Source organism: Marmota monax, unplaced genomic scaffold (genome assembly GCF_021218885.2).
Source record: "Marmota monax isolate L192 unplaced genomic scaffold, Marmota_monax_Labrador192_F-V1.1 WCK01_AAM20220418_F8-fsc00171, whole genome shotgun sequence".
In the NCBI taxonomy this organism is placed as follows: Eukaryota; Metazoa; Chordata; class Mammalia; order Rodentia; family Sciuridae; genus Marmota; species Marmota monax.
The window spans coordinates 1,358,165-1,378,337 of NW_026694658.1; the positions used below are offsets into that span (position 1 = coordinate 1,358,165).

At 34.5% G+C, this 20,173-nt stretch overlaps 1 protein-coding gene across 1 annotated transcript in view; it reads right to left on the reverse strand.

Annotated features, from left to right (window-relative positions):
• Usp32 (ubiquitin specific peptidase 32) overlaps positions 1–20,173 on the reverse strand; it is a 175,677-nt gene that overhangs the window by 104,696 nt on the left and 50,808 nt on the right. Inside the window, exon 2 of the mRNA XM_046423218.2 lies at positions 18,276–18,403. Coding sequence (XP_046279174.1) covers positions 18,276–18,403 — 128 coding nt within the window. The remainder of the gene's footprint in view (positions 1–18,275; positions 18,404–20,173) is intronic.

The following is a 20,173-nucleotide window of genomic DNA, read 5'->3' on the forward strand; positions in this document are numbered from 1 at the left end:
TGTGGTGCTGAGGATCGAACCCGGGCCACTCGCATGCAAGCGAGCGCGCTACCGCTTGAGCCACATCCCCAGCCCCTATTTTTTTTTTTTTAAAGACAGAGGGGGGGGAGAGAGAGAGAGAGAGAGAGAGAGAGAGAGAGAGAGGGAGGGAGGGAGGGAGGGGGAGGGAGGGGGAGGGAGGGTTTTAAAAAAATTTTTTTTTTTTTTTTTTTAAGTTTTCGGCAGACACAACATCTCTGTATGTGGTGCTGAGGATCGAACCAGGGCAGCACGCATGTCAGGCGAGCGCGCTACCGCTTGAGCCACATCCCCAGCCCCTAATAATTATTTTCTTCACAAATTATGTTGGTAATCCATTGGGTTAAATGAAAATATGTTAAAATTAAATTTTCTATTAGTTAAAAAAAAAGAAGTAGAGGAGAATAAGGTAACATTCTGTATCTTGTTGGTAGTACTATATATATCCATATATATGTTGTCATTTTTATATTTGTTTTATCAAAATTCATATAACTATAAAACTAAATGGGGTAATTGTACCATATATAAATTACATCTCAACAAACATGACTTTAGAAAGAAAACTAGTTCATGAAGTGTTTTAACAGTATTGGGCACATACTAGCCACCTGATAAATAATGGCTATTACTATGATTCATTAAAACAACCATCATTAAGCTGTTTCATAGTGGGGTAGGGAGGGGGAGCATGGGAGGAACAGACAAACTCTAGATAGGGCAAAGGGGTGGGAGGGGAAGGAGGGGGCATGGGTTTAGAAATGATGGTGGAATGTGATGGGCATGATTATCCAAAGTACATGTATGAAGACACGAATGGTGTGAATATACTTTGTATACAACCAGAGATATGAAAACTTGTGCTCTACATATGTAATGTGAATTGTAATACATTCCATTGTCATATATAACAAATCAGAATTAAAAAATAAAAAAAATAAATGCTACACACATACATTTATTGTTTTTATTTTTGCTGGGGTGATACTGAGGATTGAACCCAGAACCAAGGAGCAATCTACCATACATATATATATTAAAGAACAAAATGGGGGCTGGAGTTGTAGCTCAGTGGTAGAGCATTTGCCTTGCAAGTGTGAGGCACTAGGTTCTATTCTAGCACCACATAAAAACAACAAAGGCACTGAATCCATATACAACTTAAAAAAAAAAAAAAGAACAAAATGGTTCTTTTTCGCAGGACCTTGTAGGCAACCTGCTGCACCAAGATAACGCTAAAATCCCCTTCCTAGCCACCGGCTGCCAGAAACTCACTGTAGTAGAAGATGAACACAAACTTCATACTTTTTACATGAAAGTTGCTGCTGATGCTGAGTGAAGAATGGAAGAGTTATGTGGTCTGAATCAGTGGCGGGAATGATAAGCAAAGTTCGCCTGCTACAGAGTTAAGGGGCATTTCTGTTATAGACCAAGGGATATTGTAGAAAGAATGTACAAATCTGTTTGGCGTTGTGTTGTGGATACCAATCTGAGTGTTCACAATTTGGTTATTGTAAAAAAAAAAAAAAAAAAAAAAAAAAGAACAGACTTAATGGATAGGATACTACTGATCCTCACTGCCTAAATCCCAAAAGAACTAGCAGATTCTGCGAAGTTTTCAATCTCTCTAAAGATAATGATATCTGTCAACATGTTGTCAGAAAACCCTATGTAAGAAAGGTAAAAAACTCAAACAAAACATGGAAGATTCAGTGTCTCATTACTCCACATGTCCTGCAACACAAGCACCAGCATATTGCTCTCAAGAAACAGCAAACTAAGAAAAATAAGAATATGTCAAACTTTTGGCCAAGAAAATGAAAGAAGCCAAAGAAAAATGTCAGGAACACATAACCAAGAGATGCAGGCTGTCTTCTCTGAGAGCTTCTACTTGAATCCAATCAGAAACAAGAATTTTAAAAGTAACAAATAAATAAGATTGGACCTTCAAAAAATGAAAATAAAAGAGCAAAATAAAATTTTGTTGATAAACTATTTTATTCCATACCCACAGGTGGAAATAGGTTGGAAGTAGGTAACACGAAAATCTTTTATCCTTGGGACTAGAAGAGGAAAACATGTCAAGGACATGAAGCCTGCCTAAATCTGAGACAGAAATACAGCAACAGAGAATGTCCCCCTACCCAGTACTCCCTACTTCTACCATTGTGTTGGCAAACACTAAGGAACAAATAACAAAATATACCTAGAGGAGAAGGCAGAGTGCAGACAGAACATCTTTCTAGAGTACAGTAACAATGAGAAGATCAGAAGTCAAGAGTTGAGAAGATATTAGAAAAATTATTTGGCAAGGAGCCCCCAAACCTTAAAAAAAAAAATTTATACCTAGACTGGAATTTTAAAGTCTGTAATGGAGTTAACAATAAGACCATCACAGTTCAAATTGCAGACTAGATTGATTCAACTTCACACATTAAAGACATAAATACTACTTTAGCTCAGTCTTTAGGTCCTATGCAAAGCTCCCTTCTTTCAAAAATAAATTGTAGGGCTGAGGATATAGCTCAGTTGGTAGACTGCTTGCCTCACATATACAAGGCCCTGGGATCAAGCCCTAGCACGCCCCCCACCCAAAAAAAAAAATTGTATGTGTGTGTGTGTGTATGTGTGTCTGTGTGTCACACCAAAAAGCAAGGGGAGAAGAAAAACACAGTAAAAAAATTGAAAAATGGCTCAAAAGCAAACTCAATAAGAGATTATCCATCCAAAATGTAACACAAAGGGAAAAGAAAGTGTGCATGAGGCAGAAAATTCAAAAGCTATGGGACAATATCAATAACATATACGTAACTGAAATTCTAGAAGAGAAAGAGAATAGGGTAGAATATATGAAGAAATAAAGGTTGACAATTTTATAAATCTAAGAAAGACATAAAATCACATAGAAGCAGCTCAGAAACAGGCAAGTACATTACACCTTTAACCTCTGAAGTCAGCTAGACAAATCATATTCAAATTACTCAAAACCAAAGACAAAATCTTCAAAGCAGTGAAGAGGGAAAAAAAAAAAAAACTTCACTGAGAAAAAGATTCACAGCAGATTTCTCATCAAAAGCTACATGAGGGGCTGGGGTTGCGGCTCAATGGTAGAGCGCTTGCCTAGCATGTGTGAGGCACTGGGTTCGATCCTCCACAGCACATATAAGTAAATAAAATAAAGGCCCATCAGCTACTTAAAAAAAAAAAAAAGCTACATGAGCCAGAAGTCATCAAAGTGACATATTTAGAGCATGAAAAATGATAAAAATTCAACATAGATGCTACACCTGGTAAAATATTGGTAAAAAAGAAAGGAAAGGGCTGAGATGTAGCTCAGCGGTAGAGTATTTCATCAATTCCCAGCACGAAAGAAAGAAAAGGAAAAAAGAAGGAAGAAATCATATTAGGGAAACAAGACAGAAGTCAATACCAGTAAAACTGTACTACATAAAAAGATAAAACAAAGTACTCAGGCTGAAGGATATATGATGCTACAGATACATGTACTTACATTAAAAAAAAATAAGGTTATTGGAAATGTCATGAATGAACGTTAAGTATAAGATTAATATCTTAACTTTTAATTGCTCTGAAAGATAACTAACTGGTTATCTAAAATGTGTGTTTAGCGTATATTTTTTAAAAAAACTTTTAGTTGTAGATGGACAAAATACTTTTATCTATTTGTTTACTTATTTGTTTGTTTATATGTAGTGCTGGGGATGGAACCCAATGTCTCACAAGAGCTAGGCAAGCGATCCACCACTGAGCTACAACCCCCATCTGTTTACAGTATTGTGTAAAACACATGAAAACAGTAAAAGAGAAGATGGACGGAATCAGAAGTATACTATTATATACTATAGATAAATGCTATTTAATATACCATTAAATGGTACAGTGTGATAATTCATGCATAGAACAGGCTGAGCATCCCTAATCTGAAAATGTGAAATCAAATATACTCCAAAATCTGAAACTCCTTAAGTTCAGATACAAGGAAGATTCCAAACCTGACCTCATATGACAAGTTGCAAAGCAAAACACAAGTACACATAAAACAGATGTCCATTTTTTTTTGGATGGGGAAACTACAGTCCTTGTCCAAAGTCATACATCAAAAAGTGGCAAAGTCAGGGGCTGGGAATGTGGCTCAAGCAGTAGCGCGCTTGCCTGGCATGTGTGCGGCCCGGGTTCGATCCTCAGCACCACATACAAACGAAGATGTTGTGTCCGCCGAAAACTAAAAAATAAATATTAAAATTCTCTCTCTCTCTCTTAAAAAAAAAAAAAAGTGGCAGAGTCAGGATTCAAAACGAGGCAACAGGGTTTCACTATATTATCCAGGATAGTCCCAAATTTCCGATCCTATGCCTCAGTCTCTTGAGTAGCTGGGATCGCAGGCATGTGCCACTGCACACATCTGTATGTTCATTTCTGATTGACTTCTCTACAATTACATGAAAGACATCATCAGTAAAATATGTCATTTTGATGAAATCTGGTGAAGATCAAACTTAGAAATTTTACTAGATCACAATATTAATTTATAAACAGTGTGTCTTTGGTGTCTCTCCCCCTCCCCTGTAAATTCATAATCCAATACCCTCATTTTTGACCATTTCAGTGACTTTAATTTAGACAGTAAAGTTAGTGAGGATAAAAATAATGAAATTTTGGGTAAGGTATGACTTTCAGTTTTCTAAGTATTTGTAGAATACACACTATTACGTCTGCAATAAATCTGGTTGGAATGTTATGACACTATAGTTGGTACCTCTCTTTCACTCCCAAAATATACCAACAATAATTTGTTAAAAATCACCCAGTTTGGGGCTAGAGTTGTGGCTCAGTGGCAGAGCACTTGACTGGCATGTGTGAGGCACTGGGTTTGATCCTCAGCACCATATATATATAAATAAGTAAATAAAATAAAGGTCCGTCAACAACTAAATACAAATACACACACACACACACACACACATCTTTTTTTAAAAAAAATCACCCAGTATGATAAATGAGATCTAAGAAAATATGATGTACTTATTTTTTCCCTTTTATTAATGTTCCAGAATCAGTATGCATCTAATATGTGTATTTCTTCCCCCCACCCCTCAAAAATATTTTTAAAGCAATGTTTACCTTACAAGTGACAGCACATTACACTTAAGAGCCATGTTATCCTATTTTAGGATTAAGGAGAGGGTATATGCACAGGATAGCAAGGATAATAAGATATGTTTTTAAAAGCACTTAATAAATGGTAACTATTATTATAATTTGTTTAAAAAAACTCTTTAAAAATCCCTTTTAATAATTTTGTTTAGTTATTAAAAACTAAAGTATTTTCTTAAATATTTGGTAGCCATAAACATCCAGACATATTAGGCCTGCTCTTAATTTTATGCAATGATGGTAATGATCTGGTGGTAATAATCTCACTAGCCTTCTTTCAGACAAATGATGTCATGCCAGAAAATAATATGATTACTTCAGAACAGAGGGAAGTCAGTCTACACTTTCAATGAGAAAGATTTATACTACAATATCCAAACCAACCTTTTGCCTTATAATTAAGAGGTCAAAAAGGGCAGAGATGTGTACAGGTCTCCATAGTCTAGAAAAAGGTTTTATCATGTTTCAACTACTGCTCTTTGGACCTGGTCCTTCTTCCATTTTTGGATACAGGACACAGGGTTATCCCACTGCTCCCTGGGGGAAGCAGAAAGTGATGCATACTATCTTATATCACATGACTTTTGGAATCAGAAAGACTTGAGTTTGAAACTAGGCTTTATTAACATACTAGCTGCGTGGTCTAAAGCAAACTGCTTAATTTCCTGAGCCTTAGTTACATTCCATGACACATTTGTTGAGGCAACATACCACATCTTCCCATTTCAGGACCTAGACTAAGGAGCAACCCCTGTGTGAAAATGCTGTCCCAAGACAGAGGCCAAAAGGTAGATCTTGACTCCAACTTTGTTACTTAGTAAGAATTAAATCAGCATTGATGAGTTCATGACTTTTGCTTCAGAAAATATTTTTTCTGAGGAAACTCTATTATACCTTAAATTTTTTTCTTGAAAAATTTTTATTAATTTTTTATGTATGACAGCAGAATGCATTACAATTCTTATTACATATATAGAGCACAATTTTTCATATCTCTGGTTGTATACAAAGTATATTCACAACAATTCATATCTTCATACATGTACTTTGGATAATGATGTCCATGACATTCCACCCTCATTTCTAACCCAATGCCCCCTCCCTTACCCTCCCACACCTCTGCCTTATCTAGAGTTTGTCTATTCCTCCCATGCTCCCCCTCCCTACCCCACTATGAATCAGCCTCGTTATATCAGAGAAAACATTTGGCATTTGTTTTTTGGGGATTGGCTAACTTCACTTAGCATCTATTATACCCTTTTAACTAATTAACAATCAACAGAATCAAATTGATGATTTCAAATTTTCATTTTGCATAATTTTCATGAGGATCAATACTTTTTAATTAAGATTAGAACCATCAGTTTTTGTCCACGTCAATATTTTTCTCTACTATTTTTTGGAAATATGCTATCAAATCCAATTTTCTCAAAGCAAATTTAGAAGGATCTAAATTTCTTAACAAAGAAATGATTTTTCTGGGAAAGTCTCATCAATAACTTTTACTTTGTAGATTTTTTTTTTTTTTTTTTTTGGTCAATATTGTGGATTGAGCCTAAGGCACTCCATCACTGAGCTACATCCCAATCCCTTTTTATTTTTTATTTTGAGGTAGGGTTTCACTAAGTTGTCAAGGCTGATTTTGAACTTGGAATCGTTCTCACACTTTAGCCTCCTGAGTCACTGCCATTACAGACGTGCACCACCATATATGGCTTATTCTATGCTTTTGTTTTTAATTGCTATAAAGCTTATTCCTAATTTGACATGTAAATTTTTTCTTTGCAATTTTCTTGCTGAAGAAACCAAGAAACTCTGGAGTTTATCAAAGTCTGCATTTTGATGAGTATATCTTCTGTCCTCTGAAATTTCTATGAAATAGTAGGTAAACCAAGAAAACTAACCAAATATAAATTACTTTTTTTTTTTTTTTTGGCAAAGATACTGATTGCCCAGTTGGTGCTTTATATAGCTCCATCCAGCAACACATAACAAATGTTTAACTATCTTGTTGTTATGATCAGTTCCTAGATTCATAAAACCATTAAAAGTTTAAAAAATATCAATGATGATTACAGATCTACCATTTGTATGTAAGATCAATCTCAGTATTAGGAAAGGCAGTCAAATGGATTTTGATACTCCAAGTGTCATTAAGCTTTTGAGAATTCAGTGACTCATCCAATATTCCTATTTAAAATGGGAAGCTAATGAGCATACTCAACAAGTTTCAGATTTGGGAGATTTAGGGTATCAGATTTTTGGCTTAGGTATGCAACAAGTAAAATCTATGCAAATATTCCAAAATAAAAAAAAAATCCTAAACTTGAAACACTTCTGGTCCCAACCATTTTGGATACAGAATGCTAAACGTGCATGTTTTGTTTTTGTTTTAGTTTTAAAAAGCACCAATAACCTTGTAAAAAGCACATAAAATTATTTTTTTAAAAAAATAGAGAGTGAGAGAGAGAGGGGGAGAGAGAGAGAGAATTTTTAATATTTATTTTTTAGTTTTCGGCAGACACAACTTCTTTGTTTGTATGTGGTGCTGAGGATTGAACCCGGGCCACACGCATGCCAGGAGAGCGCACTACCGCTTGAGCCACATCCCCAGCCCCATAAAATTATAATAACAGTAAAGAGAATAAAATTTCATGTCAGTCTTCTGGGTCACTTATAAAGCATGAACTTCAGGATAAGATGCTTTTCTAACATATATAGCAATTCTCTAAGTTCAAAACTGCTTATCTACTAAATGAGCTTTACTAAGACTACTCAACGGACAAGAACAAATAAATTATATTGTCACCAGTTTTATTAAAGGTATAATAGACAAAAATTATATGTATTTAAACTATAAAATTTGATGTTGTAATATAAGTATACATTGTAAAATTATTGCCACAATCAAGCTAATAATATATTTAATACCCCAATTATCTTTTTGCATGCATGGGGAAAACATTAAGATCTTAAAAATTTTAAGAATACATTATTACTGGGCTAGAGATGTAGCTCAAGTAGTCTCCTTTGGAACCCAGGCAAAGACTGTAGTAGGTTACAACAGGGATTCTTGTTTCCATTTTTTTTTTATGTGTTTCCACATTTTTATTGGTGCATTATAGTTCTACATATTGATAGGATTTATTGTGACATATTTATATATTTACAAAATTTAACAACATGATTTGGTCAACATCACTCTCCAGCATTTACCTGCTTCCTGCCCACCTCTGACCACTTGGTCCCTTTCTTCTACTGATCTCCCTTTACCACTTAGCTCTTAAATGATTTATTTTTAACACTATTCATGGTTGAATTTATTATATATCTGTCTATTGATCTGTCATTTATCTATCTATACAGTAGCTTTCTTATTTCACATGATTATTTTGTTTATGAGATCCAACCATATCACAGGTAGCTGTATATATCAGTAATTTCATTAGTCCAATAGTTTTCTAGCATTCTTCTTTTTATAAACAAATCAGGTGTTTCCTATTGTTCAGGTCTTTAAAAGAAACAACTACAAGGAACGTTCTTATGTGTGTATCCTGGTAAATATAATCAATAGTCATACTCTAGCATTTCTAAGAAGACGTAAGAGTAGAATTGCATATTTCTTGAGAATTCTTCTCTACTTATCTACTTTACTAAGTAATATTAAACTGTCCTTGATTTGTCCCTTGATTGTGTAGTCCCACTATTTTTTTAATATAATATCTATGTGCACTCTGGTAAAAATAAAAACTATAACTCTGATAAAAATAAATATTAAAAGGCTTCGGGCTGGGGCTACAGTTCAGTGGTAGAGTGATTGCCTCACAGGTGTGAGGTTTCAATCCTCAGCACCACATAAAAATAAATTTAAAAATAAATGTTGTGTCCATCTACAATTAAAAAAAATTTTTTTTAGTATTAATTTTTTTAATTCAAAAGGCTTTGCTGGGCATGGGGGAGAATATCTGTAACTCTAGCCCAAGTTTGAGGCTATTCTCAGCAACTTGGCAAGACCCTATTTCAAAATAAAAAATAAATAAAAAGGGCTAGGGACATAAAATAAAAAGTTCTGTTTTCAAAAAGAGGTATCTTGTTGCTACTGAGGAAGGACACTAGGTAATGGGGATAAAAGAGAAGGCTTGGTTGGGCATGGTGGTGCATGCTTAAAATCTCAGATCTTGGGAGGCTAAGGAAGGAGGATTGCAGGAGGATGGGCAAGTGAGACCCTATGTCAAAAAAATAAAAAGGGCTGGGATCTACATCAGTTGTAAAGGACCCTTGGGTTCAACCCCTAGTACCAAGGAAAAAACAAGAGAACTTAGTTTTAGAGAAGACTTAAGTTTTCACTAAATACACTTCTGTAACTATCAACTGATACATCATGAACAAACATTATCTCTTTCTTCTAAATCAATTAATAAATATTTCAGAAAGTTAAAAGACATGAAATACAGAGCAATTAAAAACAAATGAGTACTGTAATTTGATTAAAATACTATAACTAGCTAGGCAATGTGGCATATGCCTGTAATCCCAGCAACTCCGGAAACTGAGGCAGGAGGATTACAAGTTTGAGGCCAGCCTCAGTAATTTAGTGAGGCTCTAAACAATTTAGCCAGACTGTCTCAAAACAAAAAATAAAAAGAGCTGGGGATGTGGCTCAGTGATTAAGTGCCCTGTTACCAAAAATAAATAAATAAAATAAAATGACTAGAATACTTATCACATATATTTTTGTTTGCTTTTTGGTAATGGGGATTGAATCCAGCAACGTTTTACCACTGAGCTACATCCCCAGCCCTTTTTATTTTTTATTTAGAGACAGGGTTTCCCTAAATTGCTGAGGCTAGCTGCAAATTTGTAATCCTCTTGCCTCTGCCTCCTAAATTTCTGGGATTACACTGTTTCATATATTTTTTATTATTTATTTATTTGTTTGTTTTTAAAGAAGGGGGGAAAGAGAGAGAGAGAGAATTTTTTTAATATTTATTTTTTAGTTTTCAGTGGACACAACATCTTTATTTTTATGTGGTGCTGAGGATTGAACCCAGCGCCCCGCGCATGCCAGGTGAGCGCGTTACTGCTTGAGCCACACCCCCAGCCCCCATTTATTTTTTAAAAGGTAAATTTTTTTTGAGACAGGATTTCACTGAGTTACCACCCAAGCTGACCTGGAACTTCCGATACTCCCACATTGGCCTCCAGAGTAGCTGGGATTAAAGATGTTTACCCCCATTCCTGCCTTAACAGGTAACTTTATTAAATAAAAAATTCATCTATGTAGGAAGAAGTTAACTCTATGATACTCCAAATCTATGTAATAAATTCATGTTGCTACTCACGGTGGCTCACAGTACAGCTTGTGTGAGGCAGCTTGTTATTTCTTTCTTTCTTAGTAATAGAAATTTTTTACTAATTTTTCCCAAGTTCTTTTGTCCAATTAAAACTATATACTTTCCACAATTTCTTGCAACTAGAGATAAGTCAATGTGTGGACTTCCAGAAAGTCTCTTTGTTCAAAGGGGCTCTTAATTCCTGAATGACAAAGTGGAGCTGCCATTCTACTGGAACTTAGTACTTATAGCAAGTCATACGGATTTCTTAAATCTCAATATGAGATGCTCTGTAGGATGCCTATCTCTTTCAGGTTCACTCAGAGAATCACCACACAGTAAAGAATACCTCCCCAAGGGCTAGAGTTGTGGCTCAGCGGTAGACCCCTTGCTAGCATGGGGTCTAAGCAAATAAGCTTTAGCACCACATAAAAAACAAATAAAATAAAGTGATTATGTCCAACTACAACTAAAAATATTAATAAAAAAAGAAAGTCTCCCACAAATAGATCACCAAGTTTTATAAAAATAAATCTGGTTATTTTCACAGGATGTTCTAAAAGGCATAAATTAATTTTATTTATATAGATTACTATACTGCAAATTTATTTTGCTGTTAGAGAATAAACTGCTTAATTTATTGTGAAAGAGAAAACATATTTTCAGGAAAAAAAAATAGGATAATTGCTCCATCTTCAGAGTAAAATTCTATTTCCCCTACAATCCTTATTATTTTCTTCCACATAAATATTATCCTAAGGCTAGGTGTGGTAACTCACACCCTATAATTCCAACTACTCTAGAGGCTGAGGCAGGAGGATCCGTAGTTTGAGGTCAGCCTGGGCAACTTAGGAAGTCTCTGTCTCAAATAAAAATTTTTTAAAAAGATTGGGGATGTAACTCAATGGCAGAATGTTGCCTAGCTTTCACAAGACCCTGGGTTCAATCCCTAGTCGTGGTGGTGATGGTGAGGAGGGTTAAATCTTTAGGGTTCCATAGGGATGTGTCAAATATACATTCTATAGAATTGATAACTACCACATGCTAGGCATGAATTTATAGAAAGTTACAAGTCAGAAAACACCATGATGCACACCTATAATACCAGAAACTTGGGAGATTGAGGCAAGAGTATCTCAAGTTCAAGGCTAGTCTCTGCAACTCAATAAGGACTTAAGCAACTTAGCAAGACCCTGTCTCAAGATAAAAAAACAAAAAGGGATGGGGATGTAGATCAGTGGTAAAGGGTCGCTGGGTTCAACCCCCAATTCCAACAAGGGGAAAAAAATAAAAAAATTAAAAAGGCAAAGTGAGAAAGTAAGTTACCGGGGCTGGGGGTGTAGGCTCAGGGGTAGAGCGCTTGCCTAGCTAGGACATGTGAGGCATTGGGTTCAATCCTCAACACCACATAAAAACAAATAAATAAAATAAAGGTACTGTGTCCACCTACAACTTAAAATAAAAAAGAAAGTAAGTTACCAATAATGTCCTTAAATTTAGACAACAGAATACTATGTTTCCCTCAAGTTCAAAAGCAAATAAGCTTTGTCTAATGAAAAATATCCAGATCATCTGTTTAGCAATATTAGATAGCTTCTCTACCATTTAATGTTCTTTTTTTACATGAAATTTATAGCTTTTATTTTCAAACTCAGTTAAATTTTAGAAGAGTTTTTTTTTTAACAGTGACAGTTATAAATTAAGTCAACCTTATTTTATTTAAAACACCATTTAAAGAATATGCTATTACACTGAAGTATCTTATTAAGACTGATTTGACCAGGATTTCAATCATTTTTATCATTTACTATACCAGTCATGTCATTAGCTCAGGTTATACAACAAGGATTCAAAATATGTGATTATACCTAAGTTATTTTCTGTAAGAGTATTTTAAGTACCAATATAAGTGAATAACTTCTTTGACATTTAGTATGTCACTCAGAACATTCATAATTTATGTAATGTACTTGGTATATTTTTAAAGGGAAGAGTTCCTTAACCCCTTTATTTTTTTTTTTCTTTTTTGTAGTTGTGTATGGACAGCAGGCCTTTATTTAATATGTTTGTTTTAATGTGGTGCTGAGGATCAAACCCAGTGCCATAAACATTCTAGGCAAGCGCTCTGCCACTGAGCTACAGTCCCAACCCAACCCCTTTATTCTTAATGACATGTCAACTCTTCTATAAATTCTGCTTTTCTTTTCTTTTTTTCTTTTTTGGATGCTGGGGATTTAATCCAGGGGCACATTACACCTGAGCCACATCCACAGCCCTTTTTTATTTTTAGAGAGGGTCTCACTAAGTTACTGAGGGCCTAAGTTGCTGAGGCTGGCCTCGAATTTGAGATCCTCCTGCCTCAGTCATCTGAGTCACTAGGATTATAGGTGAGCACTATTATACCTAGCTAAACTGTTTTCCAATAGTTTATAAAGTTGTTTAAAAATCACTCTACATTAAATCTTGGCATTTAAGAAAGATTTCAAAGATTTCAAGATGTTCGTCTGTTGGCTATAACATCAAGATCAGGATTCACTATAAAATGAAAATGTTAGTTGCTTATCTGATTGATACACATATATAAGTTATTTTAGCAAGTTACAACTGTCAATGATCAATAGCATCAAGAGCTAATAATCAATAACTAGATTTGTCAAGAAAGTTGTCAGCCCATGAAGCAAATAAGTCTAACATAAAAAGATTTAATCAATTATACAGATTAAAATAAAAAAGGAAAAATAAACACAAATCACTATTTTGGGAGCCACTAAACTATCTAGTAAATGTAGACCTCTAGTTCCCAGAAACATCTAAATGCAACACAAATACCTCAGCATAAATTCATCAACATTAATGGAAAAAATAATGAACTGTTTGCTTTCACGTGTTGAGCACTATGTTTGAAAACACCCCAGATTCCAAGATTACTTTTGCTTAAAATGTACATTTCCTCTAACTGGAAAATGGTTTAAGTGCTGAAAGACTAAAAGGTTAACAAAGCAAACTAACTTCAAGAGTATGGTTTCATAGTCATTATCCTGGTCTTTCTTTCAACAGGACTTTGCTGAATACTATAATTACTAAAAAGAAAGCATTAATAAACCAAATATACATTAAGTTTATATTACATGCACAGAACTCTGGGACATTTTTTGAAAGTCATAAAAAATAATAATTCAGCTAGACAGGAATTCCATGAATAAACCATTATCTAATAAAGTGTTGTGCTACATTCTATACGTAACTCTTTATTTATGCCTGTAAGAGTCAAGGGATAGGAGGAAAACAGCATGAGCTAACACTGTCAGAGGAGCTTCCTGGAGGAAGGGAAAGTGGTATTACTATATTACTCTGTCCTCCAAGATTGAAATCAATTCTGGGATGGGGATTTAAGAGTTTCTACTTAGAGCTGGGGATGTAGATCAGTAATAAGAGAGCTTGCTTGGTATGCAGAAGGCCCTGGGTTCAATATCCAACACCAAAACAAAAATGCAAAAAAACCCAAGAGTTTCTGTTTCAAAGAAACATTTAATGAGTAGTTATAAATTTACCCTGTTGATCACATTTTTTAAATGCTGAAAAACACTTCAGGGAAGTCCCAGGGATGAACTAAGGATCTTATGTGTGCTAGGAAAGAGTTCTACTACTGAGCTACAACCCCAGCCAAGAAAACCACTTTAAAGTGAATGTAAAAACAGTAGGAAACAAATTCAAATTAATACTGCGTGGAAATGTTTTGTTATTAAAATTCTTGGTGGAGAGTAGCAGTATTCTAAAGAGAATATAAAGATCATTAAGAATTAGTATCCTGGGGTTGGGGATGTGGCTCAAGTGGTAGCGCGCTCGCCTGGCATGCGTGCAGCCCAGGTTCGATCCTCAGCACCACAGACAAAGATGTTGTGTCCGCCAAATACTAAAAAATAAATATTAAAATTCTCTCTCTCGCTCTCACTCTTTCTTTAAAAACAAACAAAAAAAAGAATTAGTATCCTTAACCAGGCATGGTGGCACATGTCTGTAATCCAGCAGCTTGGGAGGCTCAGACAGGAGGATCACGAGTAAACCAGCCTCAGCAACGACAAGGTGCTAAGTAACTTAGTGAGACCCTGTCTCTAAATAAAAATAGAAAATAAGGCTGGGGATGTGGTTCAGTGGCTCAGTGCCCCAAGTTGAATTCCCGGTCCCCCCGCCCCCTGCAAAAAAATAATTAGTAGCCTGGTTCAAAAAAGTCTAACTTCAAGTAGAACACATTTTTTCATTTATTTCTACTTATTTTTTCAATCTCTTCAAATTCTATTCATTTATTCTTTCTTTCTTTCTTTTTTTTTTTTTTTGAGGTAAGAATCTTGTTATGTTGCCCAAGTTAGCCTCAGTCTCATAGGCTCAAGTGATCTCTTGCCTCAGCCTCATGAGTAGCTGGACTAAGATGCATACTACCATGCATTTAGCATCTTCTTCAAGTAGTACACAGTTACTATAATAAGATCAGAAGTGTACCAAAATACTAATTATTTTAATCTATCCTCAAAAAAAAAAAAAAAAAATGAGTCTGAGGACTGGAGGTATAACTAGTAGTAGTAAAGAGTTTGGCTAGCATGTGCAAGGACCTGAATTTAATCTGCAGCACTGAAAAAGAAAATGTCTACATATAAAAATTATAAACAGCCATGAGTTCCTATTTCTTATTAAAATCATCTCCATCTTGGAATTTATGATAGCAAGATTACAGAAAAAGTAAAAGTTCTAAAAATATAAAGCTATTATCTTCTAGAAAATAATTTAGAAACACTGCTTCCTTAATTAATATATCCCAAAGTTATTATTTTTTAAGCTTTTGATGTTTTTGCACTAAATTCCAAATACATGTTTTGTTCTTTGAAAATGTTATTACTTTATTATTTTAAAAAAAAACACTATTAGCTAGGAAATTATGTTCTCTTTGCACCTACAATTGGCAGCTTAAGTGGTTCCTGTGGCCTTCCTTATAGATATGTTGATATTAAAATAATGCTATTGTGTCTCAAAACATGACTCCAGAATCTCACCAAGCATAAGTGATCCTCTTTACCCAAATTTAAGGCCCTATCTCTCTGAAGGACTTCAAGAAAAAATTTACAGGAGTCATATTCACATAGTGACCCATCCTTAGCATACATACTGATCAATATTCACATACTAATAAAACCCTTTCTCACTTAAAATAAGCTTAAATCAAAAAATAATACAGCAAAAGAAGTTCATCATTATTAAAGCATTTATAAAATTTCTGCACTCAAGAGTTTACACAAAAAAAATTGTTAAATATATTAAAACAAACTTGAAACAATCATTATGATTTTTTCCAATTGAAAATTGAAATAATTCTTGTAAAACAATCACTTAAATTATTCTAGGCAGAAATGAATTTTAAAAGACATTCCAAAGGGCAGAAAAAGTCTATTAAGATAGTTTTGGGTGAAACGAAGTTTATGAAATATTCAGACATAAATGACACTTCAGGAGTCCCATTTTATCTCTTAGATATGGAAAACCTGAAAGAATATCACTCCTAACCTAAAAACTATCCAGTCTTTGTATTTTTTGATAAAAATTATTTTTTAAATACAATGATTAGAATCCATCAAAATTTAAAACGTTTATGTTTCAAAGGGTACAGTCAAAAGAACGAGAAGACAACCCACAGAGTGGGAGAAAAGATTTGTAAATCATATCTTTTATAAAGGACTTACATCCAGAATATATAAAGAACTCTTATAATTCAATAATAGAAAAAAGTATTTGCAAATCATGCATCTTTGGGGGGCGGGGAGGTTGTACTTGGGATAGAACCCAGAGTTGCTTATCACTGAGCAACAATCCCCAGCCTTTTTGTTTTTTAATTTGAGACGAGGTCTCACTAAGTTGCTGAAGCTGGCCTCAAACTTTCAATCTCCTGTCTCAGTCTTCTGTGTTGTTAGGATTACAGGTGTATGCCACAGGATCAAACCTGCAAATCATATATCTTTATAAGGGACTTATGTCTACAATATATAGGGAATTCTTAAAATTCAAAAATGAAAAAAGAACCCAATTTAAAAATGGGCAAGAGGGATGGGGTTGTGGCTCAGCAGTAGAGCACTCACCTAGCATGTGCAAGGCCCTGGGTTTGATCCACAGCACCACATACAATAAATAAAAGCACTGTGTCCAGCTACAAATAAAAAATATATTTAAAAAATTTTTAAAAATTAAAAATAAATAAATAAATAAAAATGGGCAAGAACCTGATCAGATATCTATCTTTATACACATATATGCATATATGTGTGTGTGTGTGTGTGTGTGTGTGTGTTTGTATATATGCATATGTAGACCTTTATATGTGACTCCAAGAGATCATATACTATGACCTAAGTTTTTCCCAGCATCATGAATACACTGGGTCACTTCTGACTTTTAAGAAAGAAATTCAAGGGAAAGAAAAGCTGAAGTTAGCATATATTTGAATTTGGAAGCATCCTGTAGTAAATAGTATAAACTTAAAAAGTTTAGTCCATTCCTCTAATGGACAATTAATATCATCATATTAAACTGCTGGTTAGACCCTGAACTTAAATTTCTAAATCCCAAGTTTTTATAGTATACTAGCATTTAAGGCAAAAGGAATATATAATAATAAATGCAATATATACAACACATAACCCCCACAAAACATATATGCAAAAACAAAAATCTCTGTAAAAAACACGACAGCATAGTTTAGAAATACAAACTTGTAAATTAAAAACAGAATTAAGGTTCTATGTAATATACTAAACTTAAAATTCTTATTATAATTTTTGTTTTACAATTTTTTTCACATTTAGACTAACTATGCATACCTGTGTATATAACTATAAAATAGCAAAATTTTCTCTTAGAAAAGGACTATCCATATCAGCTATCCATATCATATTTTATCTCATCCTAAAAATTTTACTAGAATTTAAATAAGCTCAAATAAACTAGCATTTCGGGCTAGGGTTGTGGCTCAGTGGTAGAGCACTTGCCTAGCATGCCTGAGGCACTGGGTTCAATCTCAGCACCACATAAAAATAGATAGATAGATAGATAGATAGATAGATAGATAGAAAGAATTATAAAATATACAGATTTTATACCAGAGATGAAATTTATAAAATAAGCGATCAATCACATAAATGGTCCCATGATTTATGTCTGCTATCAAAGCCCAAAAGCACAGCTCTACAGTATTTCCATTTAGCCTCTAAGAATACAACCACACTGATATCAAAAACAAGACCCATGTATCTACTCAGCAAGGAAAATAACTGTCAGGAAAATTAAATCTGTTAAAAACAGGAGCTCCCCTCCACCCCAGTAATTTTAAAATAGGTTGGGCTGAGGATCTAGCTCAGTGGTAGAACATATGTCTAGTGTGCTGAGACTCTGGGTTCAATTCCTAGCCATTACAAAGAACGGGGGAAAGGGCTAAATTAAAAACATTTAACAAGGGCTGGGGCTGTAGCTCAGTGGTAAAGCACCAGCCTCGCATGTGTGAGGCACTGAGTTCGATCCTCAGCACCATATAAAAATAGAGATATTGTGTCCACCTACAACTAAAAAAAAAATTTTTTTAATAAAAATTTTAAAAATATTTAACAAAACAAGAAATATTAAAAATAATTTAAAACAAAAACAACTTTGAAAAAAAATAACAGCCCAGCTGTTGAACAATATTTGAAAGAAAACCTAGACCATAAAGATTACCTCAGCAACTTTTGGAGGCACTCCATCCCCAAGCACTTCCCTGATGAAGCAGTGCTGACCCATGTAATATGAGAGTCCACAGGTCCTCTTGAAGGCATCTTTAAGTCGTTTCAGCTCTACATCTGTAACTACAATGCAGAAACAGAAGGTGGATAAGAAATCAGAAAAGGAAAGAAGTCTCTCAAAATCCAGTTCCTAAGAAAAAGTGGCAAATACTTTCAGATTATAATCATAATTAGTCATAATTCTAATACTCTCAAATCTACTATAGAAAGTATAAAAATTTTTGACCACTATTTTCAAAAGACAGAAATTTATATACGTGTACAATTTGAGGCTGGAAGTACTAACAATTTTAGGAAGAAGTAACAAATATTTCAAATTAGCAGATAAACTAAATGGAATTAGATTCTGGCAACAGACTTCACAAGCAATACATTCATTTCCTTTATAATAAATATTTGTGGTAAAGGGCTGGGGATGTAGCTCAGTGGTACAGCAGTTTCCTAGTATGCACAAGACCTTGGGTTTCATCTCTAGTACTTACACACACGTGCGTACACACACACACACACACACACACTCTCTCTCTCTCTCTCTCTATATATATATATATAATATATATATATATAAATAAATAAAATCAATATGTACTCTGTAAGCACATCTATCTATGAAGAGGAAGGTCCCCAAATTTAGCCCAGATTTTTATCATCTATACAAAGAAAACCATAAATAGATGAGACTAACAACCTAAAATTTTTAGATATCCACTATCAAAAACAAAATAATTACCAAGCTATTAATTTAGGCACTTAAGATCATATTCACTTTATAGAATAATCTCTACCTACAAGGACAGATAAATTACTACCCTCAATATTATGTGTTGAGTAAAATTAGAATGGAAGTGCAGAAATGATTCTCTTGATCCATGTTAGAGGAAACACAAGGCTTCTGGATGGAGAAGACTGCATTGAATTTTAAAGGCTAAGGGATAACAGCATGCCAGGCAGGGTTAACAGTTTTTTTCAAAATACAAAGGTGTATAGAGATGTATAGTATATTACTATAGCAAAATAAGCAAGGCAAGAGATAGTAAATGGTGAACGAATAAATCAAGAAAGACAGCAAGACCAAGTCACAAAGACTGTTCTGTCATAAAAAGGAAGGGATATGATTGGATACAATTCAGATATAAACTCTGGATAGAGAAGAAACAAGACAGATAAAAATCAGACAACTCACTCTAAAATACTGTAGAGGGGCAAAAAGTACACTGCTACCACCAGAAGAAAAGAAGCTAGATCTGGGAAAGATCCAGAAGTAAAGTAGAACTTGAAGCTTGATTGAAGAGGGGAAACAGTCAAGAATAATACCCAGGTTTCTATCCTGGAAAATTTGAAGAATGATGTTATCAGGAAAATGAAGAAAGAAGAATTCGAGTAAGACAGAAAGAAACAATGATGTGGGATGTGGTGGCACATGCCTGTAATCCAAGTGGCTCAAGAGGCTGAGACAGGAGGATCACAAGTTCAAGACCAGACTCAGCAACTTAGCAAGACCTTGCCTAAAAATAAAAAAAATTAAAAAAGCTGGGGATGTAGCTCAGTGGTAAACTGCCCCTGGATTAAATCCCCATACTGCCCCCCACCCAAGAAAAAAAGAAAAGAAGAAAGAAGAAACATATAATTAACTGTTAAGGACATACTGAATATGGGAGATGTGAAGAAGATTCACTGTGTTTATAATTTTTGAACATATAAAGCTTAGAAGAGGTCTGAAGGGAGTTTTGAGTATATAGGTGGTAATTAAAACCATAAGTAAGGGGTTGGGGAAACAGCTCAGGGTCAAAACATTTTCCTGGCACACATAAGGCCCTGGAATTGACCTCCAGC